The sequence below is a fragment of the Staurois parvus genome, unplaced genomic scaffold (assembly GCF_062004578.1).
Source record: "Staurois parvus isolate SC_StPar_1 unplaced genomic scaffold, SC_StPar_1.0 ptg000081l, whole genome shotgun sequence".
Classification (NCBI taxonomy): domain Eukaryota; kingdom Metazoa; phylum Chordata; class Amphibia; order Anura; family Ranidae; genus Staurois; species Staurois parvus.
This window is the reverse complement of record NW_028317877.1, coordinates 16,332,166-16,349,873: the sequence shown is the minus strand read 5'-3', so window position 1 is coordinate 16,349,873 and position 17,708 is coordinate 16,332,166. Positions and strand designations below refer to the sequence as shown.

At 42.1% G+C, this 17,708-nt stretch overlaps 1 protein-coding gene across 2 annotated transcripts in view; it reads left to right on the top strand.

Annotated features, from left to right (window-relative positions):
• NINL (ninein like) overlaps positions 1 to 17,708 on the top strand; it is a 253,682-nt gene that overhangs the window by 52,230 nt on the left and 183,744 nt on the right. For both annotated transcript variants that reach the window (XM_089669816.1, XM_089669815.1), the window contains exons 2-4: positions 7,626 to 7,819; positions 13,475 to 13,577; positions 13,664 to 13,842. In XM_089669816.1, coding sequence (XP_089525942.1) covers positions 7,637 to 7,819; positions 13,475 to 13,577; positions 13,664 to 13,842 — 465 coding nt within the window. In that variant the 5' untranslated portion in view covers positions 7,626 to 7,636. The remainder of the gene's footprint in view (positions 1 to 7,625; positions 7,820 to 13,474; positions 13,578 to 13,663; positions 13,843 to 17,708) is intronic.

The following is a 17,708-nucleotide window of genomic DNA, read 5'->3' as shown; positions in this document are numbered from 1 at the left end:
CAAATTAATGAATTCACTTAAAGAGGACCGATCTGAACATTTTACACATTTTACAAGAGATAATTTTTTCTCCTTTTTGTATAGAAGTCTACGGCTGGAGTTCCCTCCAACAAACCTAGCATCGCATACATTTTTTTTATATTTCATGAGATTCATTTTTTACATTCATGCCAAGTAAATTGAGTAATGAAATGAGGAATTACTTTTTTTTATAGATCTTTTGGTCTGGAAATGAGAATAACAAACCTATATATTTGATTAGCTGGCAGCAGCACCCACCCAATGCTGCAGCTGTCCCCTGCCAGCTCTACACCGAGAACTGAGTGATCAAAGGCCGCTGATCGCTCAGCTCTTGGGTCTGTGCTCTGCCCCTCCAGTTCTCACTGGAGCACCAGACCATGGAGGGGCGGGAGGTGCTGGCCCAGGCTCTCAGTGCCGCACTGAGAGGCTGAGCCAGCTGCTGATTAGGCATCTGGGCGGATCCTGACACTATTGTCAGGATCCCTGTAGAGCTTGGACTGCCTTTGTGACATCAGCTGACTGTGAACTTTAACCTGCTGTCGGCTGAATCTGGTATCTGGGACATAGAACAAAGTGCACTCCTGTGACCCAATGGAGAAGTATGGCCAAAAGAACTTTGGCCATACTTCTCCTTTTAACTACTTGGCAACCATGCTATAGCCGAATGACTGCTACAGCGCAGTTGTCCAGTCCTGGGAGAGCGTCATATTATTATTATTATTATTATTATTATTATTATACAGTATTTATAAAGCTCCAATAGTTCGCTCAGCGCTGTACATTACAAAGGGGGGACAGAACATGTGACAGAACAATAATACAATGCAAAACATGAGGGGATCGAGGGCCCTGCTCTTTCGAGCTTACAATATATGATGTTTTCCCAGAACGCGCCCCCGGCGATCTCCATGATCGCTGCGTCCTACGGACACAGCTGATCCCGTGATGTGGTAAAAGGCCAATCACAGCGGCCTTTTACCACGTGATCAGCCGTGTCCAATGACACAGCAGATCACCGGTACATGCAGTTGCTGGTTAACGGCTGCACTTTCCTCAGGCTGTCACAGCGTGGGAAAAGTACTGCCGATAGCTGGCAATTGTCAGAGGACAGATCAGCACCAGTTATCAGGGCACTGATGATCGGTGCCCAGCAGCGCCACCCACCTGTTCCCAGCAGTGCCAGTCAGTGCCCAACATTGCCACCAGTCAGTGCTGCCCATCAGTGCCACCTATCAGTGCCCATCATTGTTGCACATCAGTGCCGCCTATCTGTGCCCATCAGTGCTGCTTGTCAACGCACATCAGTGTAGGATAAAAATTACCTGTTTGCAAAATTTTAGATTAGAAACAAAGAAACTTTTTTTTTTTTTTTTGTTTTCAAATTTTCTGCTTTTTTTTTTTTTTGTTTATTGAGCAAAAAATAAAACACCAGCGGCGAATAAATACCACCAAAATAAAGCTCTATTTGTATGAAATAAAATATAATTTCATATTGGTACAGTGTCGCATGACCGCACAATTGTCGTTTAAAGTGCGACAGCGCTGAAAGCTGAAAATTGGCCTGGGCAGGAAGGGGGTATAAGTGCCCAGTAGGCGAGTGCTTAAAGACCAGTTCACACCACATGCAGTCCAGTTGTTTTGTTTTTTTTTCCTGCATCAAAAACACATTGATAATAGGTTACATGGTTTCCAATGGCATAGTTCACGCCAGTGCGGTCAGTTGCAGAAACAAAAGTAGAAGATTTTTTCTGCACTGAACTGTACTGGAACGCAGTTAGACTCATCAAAAATGCACTGGAATGCACATTTAAGATGAACAACAAGAGAGGGGAAAAATGACCGGCACTCATCAAAAACGCGCAAACAGAAACTTATCTGGACTGCGTTTCTATGATATGAATCAGCCCTAACCGAAACAATTTCACTGCTCTTGCCTGTAGCTGATATGGTGTTCTTGTATTTGGCTCTTGGTTTCTTTTTGTTTTTTTTCTCAGTATCATAGTATGCTTATGGGTAAAGTCGTCATACAAGAATAAATCTAATGTATATCTTAATTATAATCCTTCACACATGAGATTTGATTTCAGATGTTCAAATTACATAAAAACTAAGTATACTCCACTTTAAAAAATGTTAAGAATTGGAGCTAATGAAGACATGCTAAAGTTAATCTTGTGGCAAGTATGTGGATGTTTAACAATCTTGCACAATACAAAGATTATCTTTCCAAACTAATGACCAGGCAAGTTGTGACCTGTTTCTGTGGTGGCAGCAGACCAAACTGATTGTGTTTTGATGTACTGAATATTGACTGACATTGCAATAATATACAGTATACTGATAGCCATTTCATGATATTTACATAACTGTAGTTGTACTCCTCTTACCATGGCATTGCTTTTGCATTCCTCTCCATTGCCATATATCATCACAAGAAATCCTGCCTCTCACCTTCATGAGAGCTCTCTCACACTGTCTGCAAGGTAGTAAACTCACTTCAGCTGGCGGGGCCACATCTAATGCAATCTGATTAGCAAACTGGCAGCATATAGCTCTCCAGAAGAAAGGAAACATGCATGGAGGAATCTTGATTGACAGTATAAACTCTGAATTACTGTTGGTTGGGAGAACAAAGCTGTCATTCAATGATCTGCTGCTTGTGAAGATGTCCTGACTTCCTCTACTGGTTCTCTATATGCTACTGGACAAGGATTATATTTTCAGCTTGGTGGTAATTCTAACTTCATTTTCTCCTAGTTGCTTACAATATTTAAAATTCAAAATTTAATTTTCATAATATTGGTGACTTATGTCAAAGTGGATCCAAAGCAGGGGCGGACTGACAATTCATGGGGCCCCCGGGCAATAGGGGATCATGGGGCCCCTGTGTCCTTGCCCAAACTCAAAAAAGCCTATGAAAAAGGTACCAAGGGCATCTCATAGGGCCCCCTACTGACCCCGGGCCCTCGGACAGTGCCCGAGTTTCCAAATGGTCAGTCCGCCTCTGATCCAAAGCCAATTTGTTTTTGTTGTTTGTAGTGTTGAGGCGTTGAATCTCGTGTTTATATGTTTTTTTTGTCATTACCAAGGAAATTCACTCTCTCTACTTGCCCTGGTTACAACAGTTTTTATTATTTTTATTCTTATATGGGATTTTATATAGCATCAATAGTTTGTGTTTGCAACATGAGGGCACGCACTGAAAGTAAGGGGAAAATTCATAATTTTGAGTTGTCACAGAACAGGAATAGAGGGGAATCTTCCTGTGGGAACACTTGGTCTGTTGACAAGTGCCTAATTGTCTGAGATAGTATTTCCTTTACTTTGAGAGATTAATTACTCTCACTTTGGATTGTCTGTAGAACCAGAAGTAAGTGAGAATTTCCTCAATCGAACATAGTTTTAACCTCTCCTTATTCAAATTGAAAAAATACATTTTGGCATTAAATATACATTGGCAAAAATACTAATACTAGCTGTAGTTTATGTCTGTTTAAAATATTGTTGGCTTGCCTATTGCAAACTGTAAATTAATAAACCTATACATGAGCTTACCTAGTAAGGTATAAAAGCAATGATGTGCAACTTTAAGACTCGGTTCAAACTGCTGCGACTTGGGATCCAACTTGTGAGACCCCAAGTCGCATGATATGTGACATTCCATGTTAGCAAATGAGAGCTCTCTTAATTAACACTACTGAAGTCACTCTGACTTTAGAAAAGGTTCCTGTACTACTTCAAGGAGACTTCTATCCAACTTGTGCCCATAGACTTTAATGAAAGCCACCTCCAAGTCAGATCCTCATCTATATTGATGTCATTTGGATCTGACATTACAGGAAGATTACCCAGGCATTCCCTGAAAGTTGCTTCAGGGTTGCTTCAAAGTAATACTCAAGTCGCCTGGCAAAGTCGCACTGCAAGTCGCGCAACTTTCAGGTCGCAGTAGTGTGAACCAAGACTGAGGCTTTCCTTTCAGTAAGCACAGGAGTTCATTTACTAAAACTTCAGAGAGCAAAATCTGGTGCAGCTGTGCATGGAAGCCAATCAGCTTCTAACTTCAGCTTGTTCAATTATGCTTTGACAATACAATGTGGAAGCGGATTGGTTTCTATGCAAAGCTGCACCAGACTTTGCAAGCTCCGGTTTTAGTAAATCAACCCCACAGTCTCTAGTCTGCTGAAAGTTGAAGTTGAAATGAATTTCTGTGTACTACCATTCAATATTTTAGTATACCCAGAGTTGTGGAAAATAGAGTTGTATTAAAAAAAAAATGTTTTACAGTCGCATACCTGTGAGCATTTCTATAAAAAAAATGTTAACATTGTCATAAATCCTGGTAGGATACAATAGTGTCTTTTGAAAGTCCCATTTTTGCTTATACTGTATGTTGAGATATATAAACTGCCATTCTAAACTCCAGAGTACTTTAGAAAGAATTTGGTGTTATATTAGCTTTGTGGTTTTCTTCTAATTGGTTATGCTGAGGTTGGGCACTGTGCAGAAAAAAATGTGCTGACATAGTATTCAGGATGTCAAGCTTCACTTAAAATAGCAGTTGAATTACAGGGAAAAACATTCCCATTGCTTCATGCCACAATGATTATTGCGACGCAGAGTAGAAATCTCTGCACGCTGTCAAAGTGGTTCAGAAGCCAGCTAAAATGATGTAACCAAAAGGAAACCTGTAATGAAAGAAATGTGAGACTGCCATAGCTGATCTCCTAGTACAATTGCTAGTTTCTGGGCTGTTTTGAGTCTGAGCAGTCATTCAGAATAGAGAGTAAAAGCAAATCTGTGCTTTGCCCATGCAGAACAAAGTAACAGGTTCAGTTAAATGCCCCATCACAAACCATTAATATTTGCTTTTTTCTTTGTTCCCCTGTTGCTTCAGTCCAACACCAGGAAGGAAGAAAATACCTGGTACTTCCAGGTATGAAGAAACATGTGACTTAGTCCCTTCATCTGTGTGTTGATGCTTGGTCCATCATTGCCCTATAGGGGTACACAGACAGGCCACAATCCTGTTTAAGCTCAGACTATAGTGATTTTGAGTCCACCCAAGGTTTCTTTTCCTTACTTTTGTTTTTGCTCCCCTAAAGGAAGCAAGTATATCTTGCTGGAAAGGTTTGCATTAATGTGAACCTGTTTCTTTGTCATACATAAACAAAACACTGATTCACTTAAACCAGAACTTATCTTCATTCTTCCTACAGGTTAGTGAGGCAGAAAGTAACAAGCCATGTGAAGAACATGGCAGCCAAGAAACTAGACTTTCCAGAAGAGGTCAGAAATGCCAACCTCCTGTATTTTCTGACTGCTGCCTTCCTTTAAGTTGACACTGTTATAAAAAAAATCCCTAGACAACTTTTGTAAAATAAGATCTTGAATACTTATCTTTCCTACTGACTGCTGTGCCAGAATGCTGCACAGTTTACAAGACATCTTTCTCTGAAGTCCCGCATGGAAACCAACACTTCTGGGACCCAGGATATTGACACTCTGGTAGTGTTAGCTTCCGTGCGGGAGAAAGATTTCCATTGAACAGAAGGGCAAAGGTAAGGTATGTGCAGTACAGTCTTACTTTGACTTTGGAGCAAAACAGAGACTATGTGAAAAATGTAGTATGGGCAAGTAAAACACATTTTTACAGATATAGCATAACAGAAATCTAGTTGCTTTGGATTACTTAAGGTGCTTACAAACCTGTGATGAATTATGGCAGCTTTACAAGCAGGTTGCCCTGCTAGGTGCTCAGTTTTCTGGAGGGCCCAACAGCAATGGCAGGGAGATTTTTATTGTAACAGGCACAATCGATCTGGCACCTTATAAAGGCTCATTTCTGCTTTATATACAGCGGGTAAAATAAGTATTGAACACTATTCCATTTTTCTCAGTAAATACAAATCTAGAGGTACTTTTGACATGAAATGTTTACCACATGTCGATAACCCATGCAATCCATACTTACAAAGAAACCAAAACAAATAAGTTCAGAAATTTAGGTTATGTGTAATAAAATGGAATGACACAGGGAAAAAGTATTGAATACATAAAGATAGGGAGATTCAAAAAGGCATGGAAAGCCAAGACACCAGCTGAAATCTATAAGTAATTAGAAAGCAATCCTGCCCCTTGTCAGTGCAAATTATCAGCTGGTTCAGTCTCAACTGATGGCCTATAAAAAGGTGTCTCGTTACCAAAAAAAAAATCTCATGATGGGTAAAAGCAAAGGGCTCTCTCAAGACGTTCGCAACCTTATTGTTGCAAAACATACTGATGGCATTGGTTATAGAAGGATTTTTGAACTTCTAAATGTTCCAGTGAGCACTATTTGGGCCATAATCCAGAAGTGGAAAGAACATAATTTCATCATAAACCGGCCACGATTCGGTGCTCCTCACAAGATTTATGACAGAGGAATGAAAAGAATTATCAGAAGAGTTGTTCGAGAGCCAAGGACCACTTGTGGAGAGCTTCAGAAAGACCTGGAATGAACAGGTACAGTGTTTTTAAAATAATTAAAAAAAAAAAATGCAGTCAGCTGCCATGGCCTGTATGCACACTCTGCAGTCAGCTGCCATGGCCTGTATGCACACTCTCCACGCAAGACTCCATTGCTGAGGAAAAAGCATGCTGAAGCTCATTTAAAGTTTGCTGCACAACATTTAGAAAAGCCTTTGAAATACTGGGAGAATATAGTCTGATCAGGGGAGACCAAAAGCAAACTCTTTGGATACCATGATACACACCATGTTTGGAGGTCAGATGGCACTTCACATCACCCCAAAAACACCATACCAACAGTGGAGTTTGGAGGTGGGAACATCATGGTGTGGAGTTGTTTTTTAGCATACGGTACCAGCAAACCTCATGTTATTGAAGGAAGGATGAATGGACAAATGTACCAAGACATTCTTGATAAAAATCTGTTGGCATCTACCAGGATGATGAAGATGAAACGAGGGTTGACATAGCAGCAAGACGATCCCAAACACAGTCAAGGAAACTCTCAATTGGTTTCAAAGAAAGGAGATAAAGCTGCTAGAATGGGCCAGCCGATCGCCTGATCTGAATCCAATAGAAAATCTATGACAAGAACTAAAGATCAGAGTTCTTAGAAGAGGCCCACTGAACCTTCAAGATTTGAAGACTGTGTGAAACAATGGGACAAAATCACACCTGAGCAATGCATGGGATTAGTTTCTCCATACCGGAGGCGTCTTGAAGCTGTCATGATCAAAGGATTTTGTACAAAGTATTAAATAATTTCCAGTTAGCCTGTGTCATTCCATTTTATTACACATAACTTAATTGCTGAACATATTTGTTTTGTATGTGTGGATTGCAAGGGTTGTTACCATCGTGTGGTGAAAATTTCATGTCAATAGCACCTTTAGAAATATATTTACAGAGAAAAATGGTGACACGTTCAATACTTATTTTACCCACTGTATCCTAGTCACATATAGTGGCTTTACTTTATAAACCATTCCTTTTCGATATGGAGACCCTCTTATGCGTGTCTTTTTTCTACATAAATTGCGTTGTGTAATGTGACCAGTACTTTTTGAACTGACTGTTACTATTTTTTGTTTCTGCAGTTTGCTATGGGATGGACAAGGAAGAGGAGAACAAGTATGTGTCTCAGCTACAGGAGGTCTTCACAAGCTGTGACACAACAGGCACGGGTTACCTGGACAAAGATGAGTTGACAGATCTGTGTCACAAGCTCCATCTGGATGCACAGCTCCCATTACTGCTGCGGACACTACTGGGAAATGATCATTTTGCCAGGGTAATATATTATGAATAAAGGAGAAATCTGGTCTAAACAAAAAATATTTTATGGTTTCCAATTCCAGGACTATTCAGATCTGTAAATCAAATCCTAAACTAAACATCCAGAATAGTTTGCTGTCAAATCAGCTCTGCTTTAAAGTGGACCTAAAGTGCCTTACGATTTTCAAGTGAGTAGCAGTAGTGGCCTATGTCAGGGATGGTCTGTGTTCTGTTGGCTGGCTTTGACCAAGAAGCACCATTTATCAGTGACTTCTAGGAGTCTGTGATTTAAAAAAAAAATGCTATTTTTCCAGTGAATCTGCATGTACATTTTTTTCTATGAAAATTTTTTTTTTCTATGTGAAAATATTTTTAGGTATTTTTTCTTTTCTGAACAAATGTCCTTTTAATATGGGCAGTAGGCCTTGCAACAAGAGATAATATGTAACAGTTCCGAGAGAATGCTATAGGGGTTTAACAAATAAATGTTACCAATGGTTTTATTTATCCACAAATTCCATATGGTTCCAAATCTAGGAAACTTCAAAGGTCTTTTCCAGTTCACCCACTAGTATAGAAAGTTTGTTTTGTACAAGGATTGGCAGAGACCAGATAAAATGTGTGCACCAGAAGGTTTGCACAGCACTACCCAGTGGAGGAAGACTACTACAAAGAGTGAAAAGTGCCTGTGGTGGGTCTGGCTATTTCCTGCCTCCACAAATCCCTTATGGTGTTGGTTGAGGATGTTCAAGCCTTCAGAGAGCCAGTGGACAAAATATCTGGAACTCTCCTGAAAGCCTCTTTTACTCTGTCGAGTTTGGTCATGCATCTATTGGTAGAGTCTATGACCATTTGCCATCCCTGGTAATGTGGGCTAAACACATGACTTGCAACTCTGGAGTGGTCCTGACAGATACCGAAGTGTTCCAAAAGCTGGAGCTCCTACCAGTAGTCTTGAACAGATAGTTGACAGTCTGGCGGATTCCCTGAATATATATATATTAAAAAAAAAAAAAAATGCATTTAAAATAGCCAAGTCCTCCAATCCGTTCTGTTGGAAGTCCTGGACATCCAAGCAAGCCAGCTCTAACATTAAATGATGGGGCACTTCCAAGTGGGGGTTGTGTGCAGGCTTTTTTGGCTGCCTGGATTCAGGACATTTTGAATCTATGGGCCTAGGGTGTACAGGCAGCCCCCTTTTGCCTCTAATATGCCCTCAGACCTGCTTACCTTTCTCATGAAAGAATACAGGTCTTTCATGACTGTCTTCAAACAGCCTGTGTCCTGCACTGTCCTCCAACAAAAAAATAAAATAAAAATAATTGAACTTTCTGGTAAGTAAAAAAAAAAAAAAAAAAAAAAAAAAACTTGTTTTCATTGGACTGCGAGGGTGCTGGTGAGCACTCTTGTTCATTTTTTTTTTTTTTCCCTGGACTTCAGCAACTGTCTGCCAGTACTGGTCTGGAGGTACTCTCCGCTGAGGCTGCAGGATCCTAGCATTGCACCCGCAATCTGCTGATCACGGGTATAATTCTTTACAGGCCGCAGAGTAAAAAAAAAAAAATAAAATACTCATTTTATACCCTGCAAAAATGTATGCATTTATTTTATTTTTTTTTTTACAAATGGTGAACTTGGCCTTTAAATCTCATCGTGTCAGTGCACATTACTGCGTTGCAAGTGGTGTGAATGGACCCGAAGGTTAACAAAACTTTTTCAGTCACCTTTCTTGCAATTTCTGGAGAGATAGAGCTGCTATTTAGAGGTACCCACACATACTTGCATCAGCTCTCAGTCTCTTATGGAAAATGCTGGCCATTTTTAACAGGCAAAGTTGTGACGTGCTTGTAATGTTAGAGATTGCTGCCCATTCTGGCCAAGCCTATCAGAGTGACAGGGCAATAGGAATGTGATTAGGAAGGAATGGACATCCTAAAAGGAAAGCTTTGCTTCAGATGTGCATTGAAGCACATGCTTGAAACAAATACTTACCATTGTGCTATAACATTTCTTTTTATTTGAAATGTCAGGAAAAGAAAGGACATAATGAACATATTTTGTTACTACGGTTTATGCACGGCCGTCCCGGAACACAGATGTCTACAAACAATTATATTCCTGAGTGTGATGTAGTTCATGTAACAAAACACATTTCAAAACATTTTTATTTGCTCAGCATCTCACTGAGAAGAGTAAACATACATTATTCCTTTTGAACCTCTTGTACGCATCAACAATTGTCTGGCTACTTGGTTTCACTATACACAACCAGTTTTATAATATGCATATGTAATATTATTATACAGGATTTATATAGCGCCAACAGTTTGCGCAGCGCTTTACAATATAAGGGAGACAGTACAATTACAATACATTTCAGTACAGAAGGAATATGAGGGCAATATGTATCAGTCCTCCATTTTTATAACAGCGAGATGAGAGATGGCTGTATAAATATATAAATCTTTTTCAGTGACTTTTCCCTGATCCAACAGTTTTTTCATACTCAAAAGGGTGCATTTTATGTATACATTGTGCAATTTTAATAAATATGGTAAATGTACAGGAACTATCGTATCTACTGAGAAAGGACCATAGTGACCAATTATCTACAGTAGATGACGTTCAGAGCACATTTTATGCCCAGTTCATGCAAAACTCCACGTAATCCCAAGGGGTTCACATACTTTTTCTTGCAACTGTATTTTCTGTTCCTTTTTGTAATCAGTATTGAAACTGTAATTTGCTTCAGTGAGAACCAGCTCTTACTCCTATTTCTTCTTAAAAGGTATTTATATGTCTCACTTCCATTACAGATCCAAAAAATTAGGGGTGCCTTCCTCGTTTAAGTACAGTCAGCAGATGTAAATCCTGCCTTTTATTTTTTTTGGGTCTGATATGGAAGGGAGACATGCAAGTACCTTTTTGTAGAATCTGCTGTGTTCCTCACTAATCAAGGCCCCTTTCCAGGGCTGGGACAAAGGTGTGTGTGGGGTGGGGAGCAGATGCCCCGGGTGCAGTTGTCTCATGTGGTGAGGGGGATGAGGTGGTGAGTCCCGTCACTACAGGCAAACAGTAGTAATGATAACAGCATCGCTACTCCTTGGCTTAGCACTGGAAGTGGCAAGCCAAATCTGAAGAGGAGGAGAGAGCAGGGAGGAGGTGAAGGCTGTGCTCATCCCCCCAGCTCATCCCTCCTGCCACTGCAGTACTCCTAGATTCAGGCATTAACATAGGAATGCTGTCAGTTAGGGACTCAGGACTGTGCAGGTTTGCTTACCCGAGCCCTGTCTGCATCTTTCTGCAGCCATTTTAAATCCCTGGCCACCACCTTCCTAGACTGCTCCTGTCCCAGCAACAAACAATTTAATTAGGGGGCAGGTAAGCAAACCCTACAAATTCCTGATCTGACAGCCAGCCTCATTAGTAAGTCTCTGATGCCATGATCGCTGACACTGCAGCAGCTGGCATCTTTCCCTGCTGAATAGTACAGGGAACACGATTGGAGGAACGGGGGGTGGTTGTGCTGGAGACTGGGAGATTTGGGATGGAGGATTTTTGCTGGAGACTGGGGTATTTGAGAGTGGGAGCAGGGATGGAGGGTGTGGGCTTTGTGCTGGGAGGAGGAGGAGTTTATGCATTTTTGTTTGGCAGAATTTTGGTTGCAGAGGGAATTTATGCTTGGGGGGGGGCTGCAGATCAGTGCTGGATTAATTTGGGAGGGAGGGCAATTTTACTGACACATGTTGCTCACACATTATGGAAGGGGATCGGGGGTCAGTTTGGCATCGTCCCCTTGCACAGTGAGGCATCCTGCTGCTGTGCAGGCCTCCATGTGTTTTATTACATCTGAGAGGCATAGGTGCAGCATCCAGCCCCACTGCCTCCAGTATGTCAAAGTCTATGGCAGGCTGTGGCTGGATGGGGCTGAAGGCTGTACAGAGTGGTACACACATTTAGGGCCCTATGCATTCAGGGATGAATGCCTGGAACACAGGTCTCCTCACTGAATGTATTTGGCCCAAAATATCAGTACCACCAAGGACTTTGACATGCTGCAGGCAGACAGATTGAACACTGCACCTGTGCCACCTGGGTGCAATAAAATAGTGGAAGGAACGCACAGAATCTAGATTCTCCCATGTGCAAGGGACCTAAGTGGGGAAGCTTTTTGTTGCTTTTAAGCCCTCCGCACCATAAGGCCTTTAGTTATTCTATTGTGTTATTCCCTACTCAGTAAAAGCCATAGTTTTCATACACTGCACTGATGATGGCCAACTAGCCTGAAACAGCAGTTTGTAAAATATTAGAGTATATTTCTACTATAAACCAGTAGTTCTGAAGTACATTTGGTCTGGGCCATAAAAGGAGTCATTTGCATGGCATGAAAGTGAGACATGCAAATCCCTTCTGTTTTAAGTGGGCATTATTGAGGTTCTCATGTATTAAAGTGGTATTAAACTACTACTGTTTTTTTGCTACATGTAAGCTTACAATAATAAAGCTTACCTGTAGGGAAAATGAATATCTTTTAATCATGCACTGTTTAAGAGATATTCGCTTGTTCGGCAGTCGGTGACGTAACTCTAAAGGAAGGGCATACCTGTGCCGTTCCTTCAGAGCTCTGTGCCACAGGTCACGACTCCTGTGCGCATGCATGGAAGTGAGGTCAACGCAGCTAAGCCGATCAGGCAGCTGCAGGCTGCGAACTCGGAAGGAAGACCAGGTGAAAATGGAAGCCTCTGCAGTGGTGACAGCACAATGCTGGAAGGCTTCTTTTCAAGGTAAGTTTTCATAATGTGCTAGTATGCAATGCATAATAGCACCTTATGCCTTTACCCTGCAGGGAGAAAGTTGTTTTGTTTGGTTTTTTTTTTTTCTCAAAGTTTACTACCGCTTTAATTAAGAGGGATTTTGGGTTGCTTTAAGACCACCTCATTATAAAACTTTCCCTCTCTTCTCTGTACACACTGAGTGCTATCACCTCCTCCTGCCTTTCTCTTCACTGTGGCTAATGAATTGCTGTTTAGTTCTGTCAAAATTTGTGGCATAATTAGTGCACACAAAAGACAGGCATTGGCATAGGAACTGTGGTCACAGTTCCAACTGGCCCCCTGCTCTATGGGACCAAGACATGTTCTGGCCACTTTCCTGCTCAAAATGTATTCATACTTGCCAGGGCAGTGACCCTAGTGCACTCTTCCCTTGTACATGGCCATAAGATTATATCACGTTGCCAAATGCAGGCGATACATGAAGAGGCTTCGCCAACTCTGTGTTCTAGCTGCTTAATGCAGCATTTCTCCTCTTAGCACAAACTTCATAATATCAAATTAAATAAACTGCAGGGAGAGTTGGGAGTATAGTACAGTGGGACTCTGGGACAAAGATCTGAACTGGTTTCATGACTGGTATAGCTAGGCCACTGACAGGGCAGCAGGGTAACAACGTGATTAAGAAAATGGGTATGCTTTATGAGAATGTTGGTCTTTGGAAAGATTTGGGCCATGTAGTGCTGTAGACAAAAGTACTTCCTCTATCTATAATGGTTAATCATAAATACATATTGACGCTTTCCTCACAAGCTGCAGGCATGGATAATAAATGGTTTGAAATTTTCATCACATCTGGAGGCATTACAGCTGAAGTTTCTATTTTCCTGCATTTCTAGGTTAATTTTGAGGAGTTTAAAGAAGGATTTGTAGCAGTCCTTTCATCAACTATCGACATCAGCACATCTGAGGATGATGATGAGAGCAGTTATATGGAGCCGGGTAAGGCTTGTATGATCATTATAGTGTGTATTTTAGGTAGGTGAGCACTTTTCCTTTTTTGTGATAAGTATTTATTTTTTGCTTAGTTATTCCTGATGAGGTAAAACCAAAGTTTGTGAAAGGTACCAAGAAATATGGCCGTCGCACTAGACCTGAGCATGAAGCTGCAGAAAACGAGGCCAACAAGCATCTGCAAGAGACTCATCAAGGCAAGAATAAGAAGAAAAGCTCCCTGAGAAGGTCCTCTTCACTGGAGAGTGTGGAGGTAGGAGTGAGTTACTATAGGCAAATGTTCAACTCCAAACTGTGGCAATAACAACTCACTGACATTGATTTTAAACCCTTTACTATACCTTTCAGTCAGTGGCGTAGCGTGGGGGGGCAGCCCTTAGGTCTGGTATGGATTTTGAGGGGAACACCACGCCAAAATGTTAAAATAAAGGGGAAGGGGCCAAATTGTGCAACAGCGCTGAAAGCTGAAAATTGGATTGGGCAGGAAGGGGGTATAAGTGCTGGGCAGGCAATTGGTTAAAATCCATACCAGACCCAAAGGGCCTGATATGGATTTGGGATGGGTCCCCTCACTGTTTTTTTTTTTTTTTCTGTAGTTTTCATTGCTGGCAGTGGTTTTACATTCAGCTGTCAGCGGGGAAGCTGTCTTTTTATCCAGCGTATTTTATAGCGGTTTTGGAGCTGCCAGTGTGCATGGAGCCTTAAAGCCCATGGGTTAGGGGGGTGCAAATTACTTGCCCTGCATGCTGACTGCCCACGCTATACCAATGCTTACAGTTTTGCAAGAGCGTGTGGCTTTATCTGAATTTAAATGTATTATTTACTTCACCTCATGCTTCACACAGATCCTACCTTTGCCTGGATTACATTTGGTTTGCTAAAGCACTGCTTATAATTTTTTTAAATGTATTTTAACTATTTATTTATCCTTTTTTCATTTTGGTGGTGCTGATCTGCAATCTCTTTGCAGCCACATCCTGTTTATATGCATGACCTACAGTGACTGTTGAAGGTAATGTTTGCTCAACACTGACTTTCACTATGGTGATAACAGTGGACCATTCCTTTCACAATGTGTTTCGGCACAGCCACTTGTAGTATCCACTAGGGGCACACTGAAAGAGTGACAACGCAGGAGTTAATTGGGTGACAGTTGTCACGTCAGGATTACCAGGTCTTATTTTAATGAAAGCTGCAGGTTAAAAAATTTTGAAAATGATTTTGCAATTAAATAGACATGGCAAAACTTAAAATGTTATGGTGATTGGCTTTAGATCTACTTTAAAAGAAAAAAAATAACAAATCTATGTGGCTTGAGCAAGTGAACTTCTGTCGTAGATTATAAGAAGCCACCTGATTAACTTTTTTATGAAAGGCAGCATCCAATGCCGAGACAACAAATTAAATCACTGAACAGTGTATGCTATCCAGGAAGCATTGTAGCTGTGCTTAACAGTCTCCCGCCCGCCATATAGTAATTTGACGGACACAAGGCGGTTCTCTCGTTCTGGTAGGACGTCCTCCCATTCTAACCGCACATGCGCGGCGCCCGGAGCACGGCGATCAGTGGTGCACTGTGTCCCTAGGACACAGCGGATCACTGATCCACGGAAAGAGCCGAAGATGTCGGCTCGTTCATGTGATCAGCTGTGTCCAATCACAGCTGATCACATGTAAACAGGGAAATGCCGGTTATTGGCATTTCTCTACCCACGAGCTGTCACGATGACAACTCGTGAGGAGAGCCGGTAATCAGCATTCTCGGAGGGGACATGTACACAGATCATCAGAGCATTGATGATCAGTGTGCCCTGATGATCTATGTAGCCTCAGCAGCGCCACCTGTCGGTGTCCATCAGTGCCAGCTCTCAGTGCTCATCCATGCCACCTGCCAGTGCCCATCGGTGCCACATCAGTGCCCGTCTGAGCTTCCTTTCAGTGCCACCTATCAGTGCCAGTCAGTGCCACCTAACAGTGCCAGTCAGTGCTGCCTAACAGTGCCATATGAGTGCTGCCTTTCAGTGCCCATCAGTGATTCCTCTCAATGCCCATCAGTGCCACCTACCTGTGCCTCCTCATCAGTGCCACCTATCAGTGTCCATCAGTGCAGCCTTATTAGCGCACATCAGTGAAGGAGAAAAATCACTTATTTACAAAATTTTATAACAAAAACTAAGAAATTTTTTTAGAAAATTTTCAGTGGTTTTTGGTTTAACCACTAGCCTACAGAACACTTATACCCCCTTCCTGCCCAGGCCAATTTCCAGCTTTCAGCGCTGTTGCACTTTGAATGACAATTGCACGGTCATGCAACACTGTACCCATATGACATTTTTATCATTTTTTTGTGACAGAGCTTTATTTTGGTAGTATTTAATCACCTCTGGGGTTTTTTTCTTAAACCAAAAACCACTGAAAATTAAAAAAAGTTTGTTTTTGTTATACAATTTTGTAAATAAGTGATTTTTCTCCTTCACTGATGTGCGCTAATGAGGCTGCACTGATGAGGAGGCACTGGTAGGTGGCACTGATAGGCATTGACAGGCATCACTGATGGGCATTGACAGGCAGCACTGATGGGCATTGACAGGCAGCACTCATATGGCACTGATAGGCAGCACTGATAGGTGACACTGAAAGGCAGCTCAGATGGGCACTGATGTGGCATTGATGTGCACTGGTAGGCACTGAAATGTGGCATGGATGAGCACTGACAGCTGGCACTGATGAGCACTGACAGGTGGTACTGCTGGGGCTACACGGATCATCAGGGCACACTGATAATCAGTGCCCTGATGATCAGTGTACATGTCCTCTCTGTGGAATGCCGATTACTGGCTCTCCTCTCGAGCTGTCAGCGTGACAGCTCGTGAGGAGAGAAATGCTGATACCACCAAAATAAAGCTCTGTCACAAAAAAATTATAAAAATTGCATATGGGTACAGTGTTGCATGACCGCGCAATTGTCAAAGTGCAACAGCGCTGGAAATTGGCCTGGGCAGGAAGGGGGTATAAGTGCCCGGTAGGCTAGTGGTTAAAGTGTATCTTTTTTTCCCATTGTTTAATTTTTTTTTTTATCAATGCCCACAGTGAGTACACAATGTTCAGACACTGTACTGTAACTTTACATTAAGGGTTCATTCACACAAGCCAAGAGACACATACAGCATGAAGAGCAGTTTGTTTTTGTTTGGAGTAGTGTGGAGCTGCATGCAGGCAGCCTGTTTTAGTCAGCTGGGAAGCAGAGTCTGTTTGCACATCCAGGTTTGACATATCTACAGGGATTGATGCACAGTTTTAAGCCCAGTGCACACTATGAGAAAACCGGACAAACGATCGATTTATCATGATGTAAATCGAGAATATTAACTTATGAAATGAAAAGTATGAAAAGTCATGAACGACAAAAGGTAAAACACTAGTGTGCATGGAGCCTTAAGAGCTACAGCCAGTGAACAGTAGCATGTTTGTTTCTGTGACAGTAATCACACTATTTTAGCTTGTAGCTATGTGGAACTGACAGGTCAGTAGGTCCAGGGATTGAAGTATACTTGGGACTCCTCCCTTGATGCAGCTCCACTTCTCTCTAAACTGTCTCCGCTGTGGTACTCCGGCAGATCCTTTGGCTCATGTGTTGGTCAGTAGACCAGACCTCCAAAAAGGCCCTGGCAGACCTGCCCTTTCAGGGAGACTGTCTTTTTGGTGGCAGCTCTCGCCATGGAGCCTACTGGCCCTGTACGGGGCAGGAACTGCTTCTCCGCGGAGTGATCACCCTGGTGCCTGCCTCGGAGCATTGTCGAGGCTTTTACTCTTATCTGTTCACAGTTCCCAAGGTGGACAGAGTTTACCCGATCCTGGTCCTCAAGGCCCTAAATACCTTAGTGTGGGTTCACAAGTTCGAGAGGGAATCCATTCGCTCAGCGGTAGCCTCCCTCCATTGTGGAGTTTCCTGGCCTCCTTGGACATCAAGGATGCTTGCTGGCATATCCTCAATTTCAAAAGGCATCTGCGCTTCCTACATTTTGCCATCAGGGATGCGCATTACCAATTGTGGCACTCCCCTTTTTGGTCTAGCTTCCGCATTCTGGTTGTTTACCAAGGTGCAAGGCCCAGTCTTGG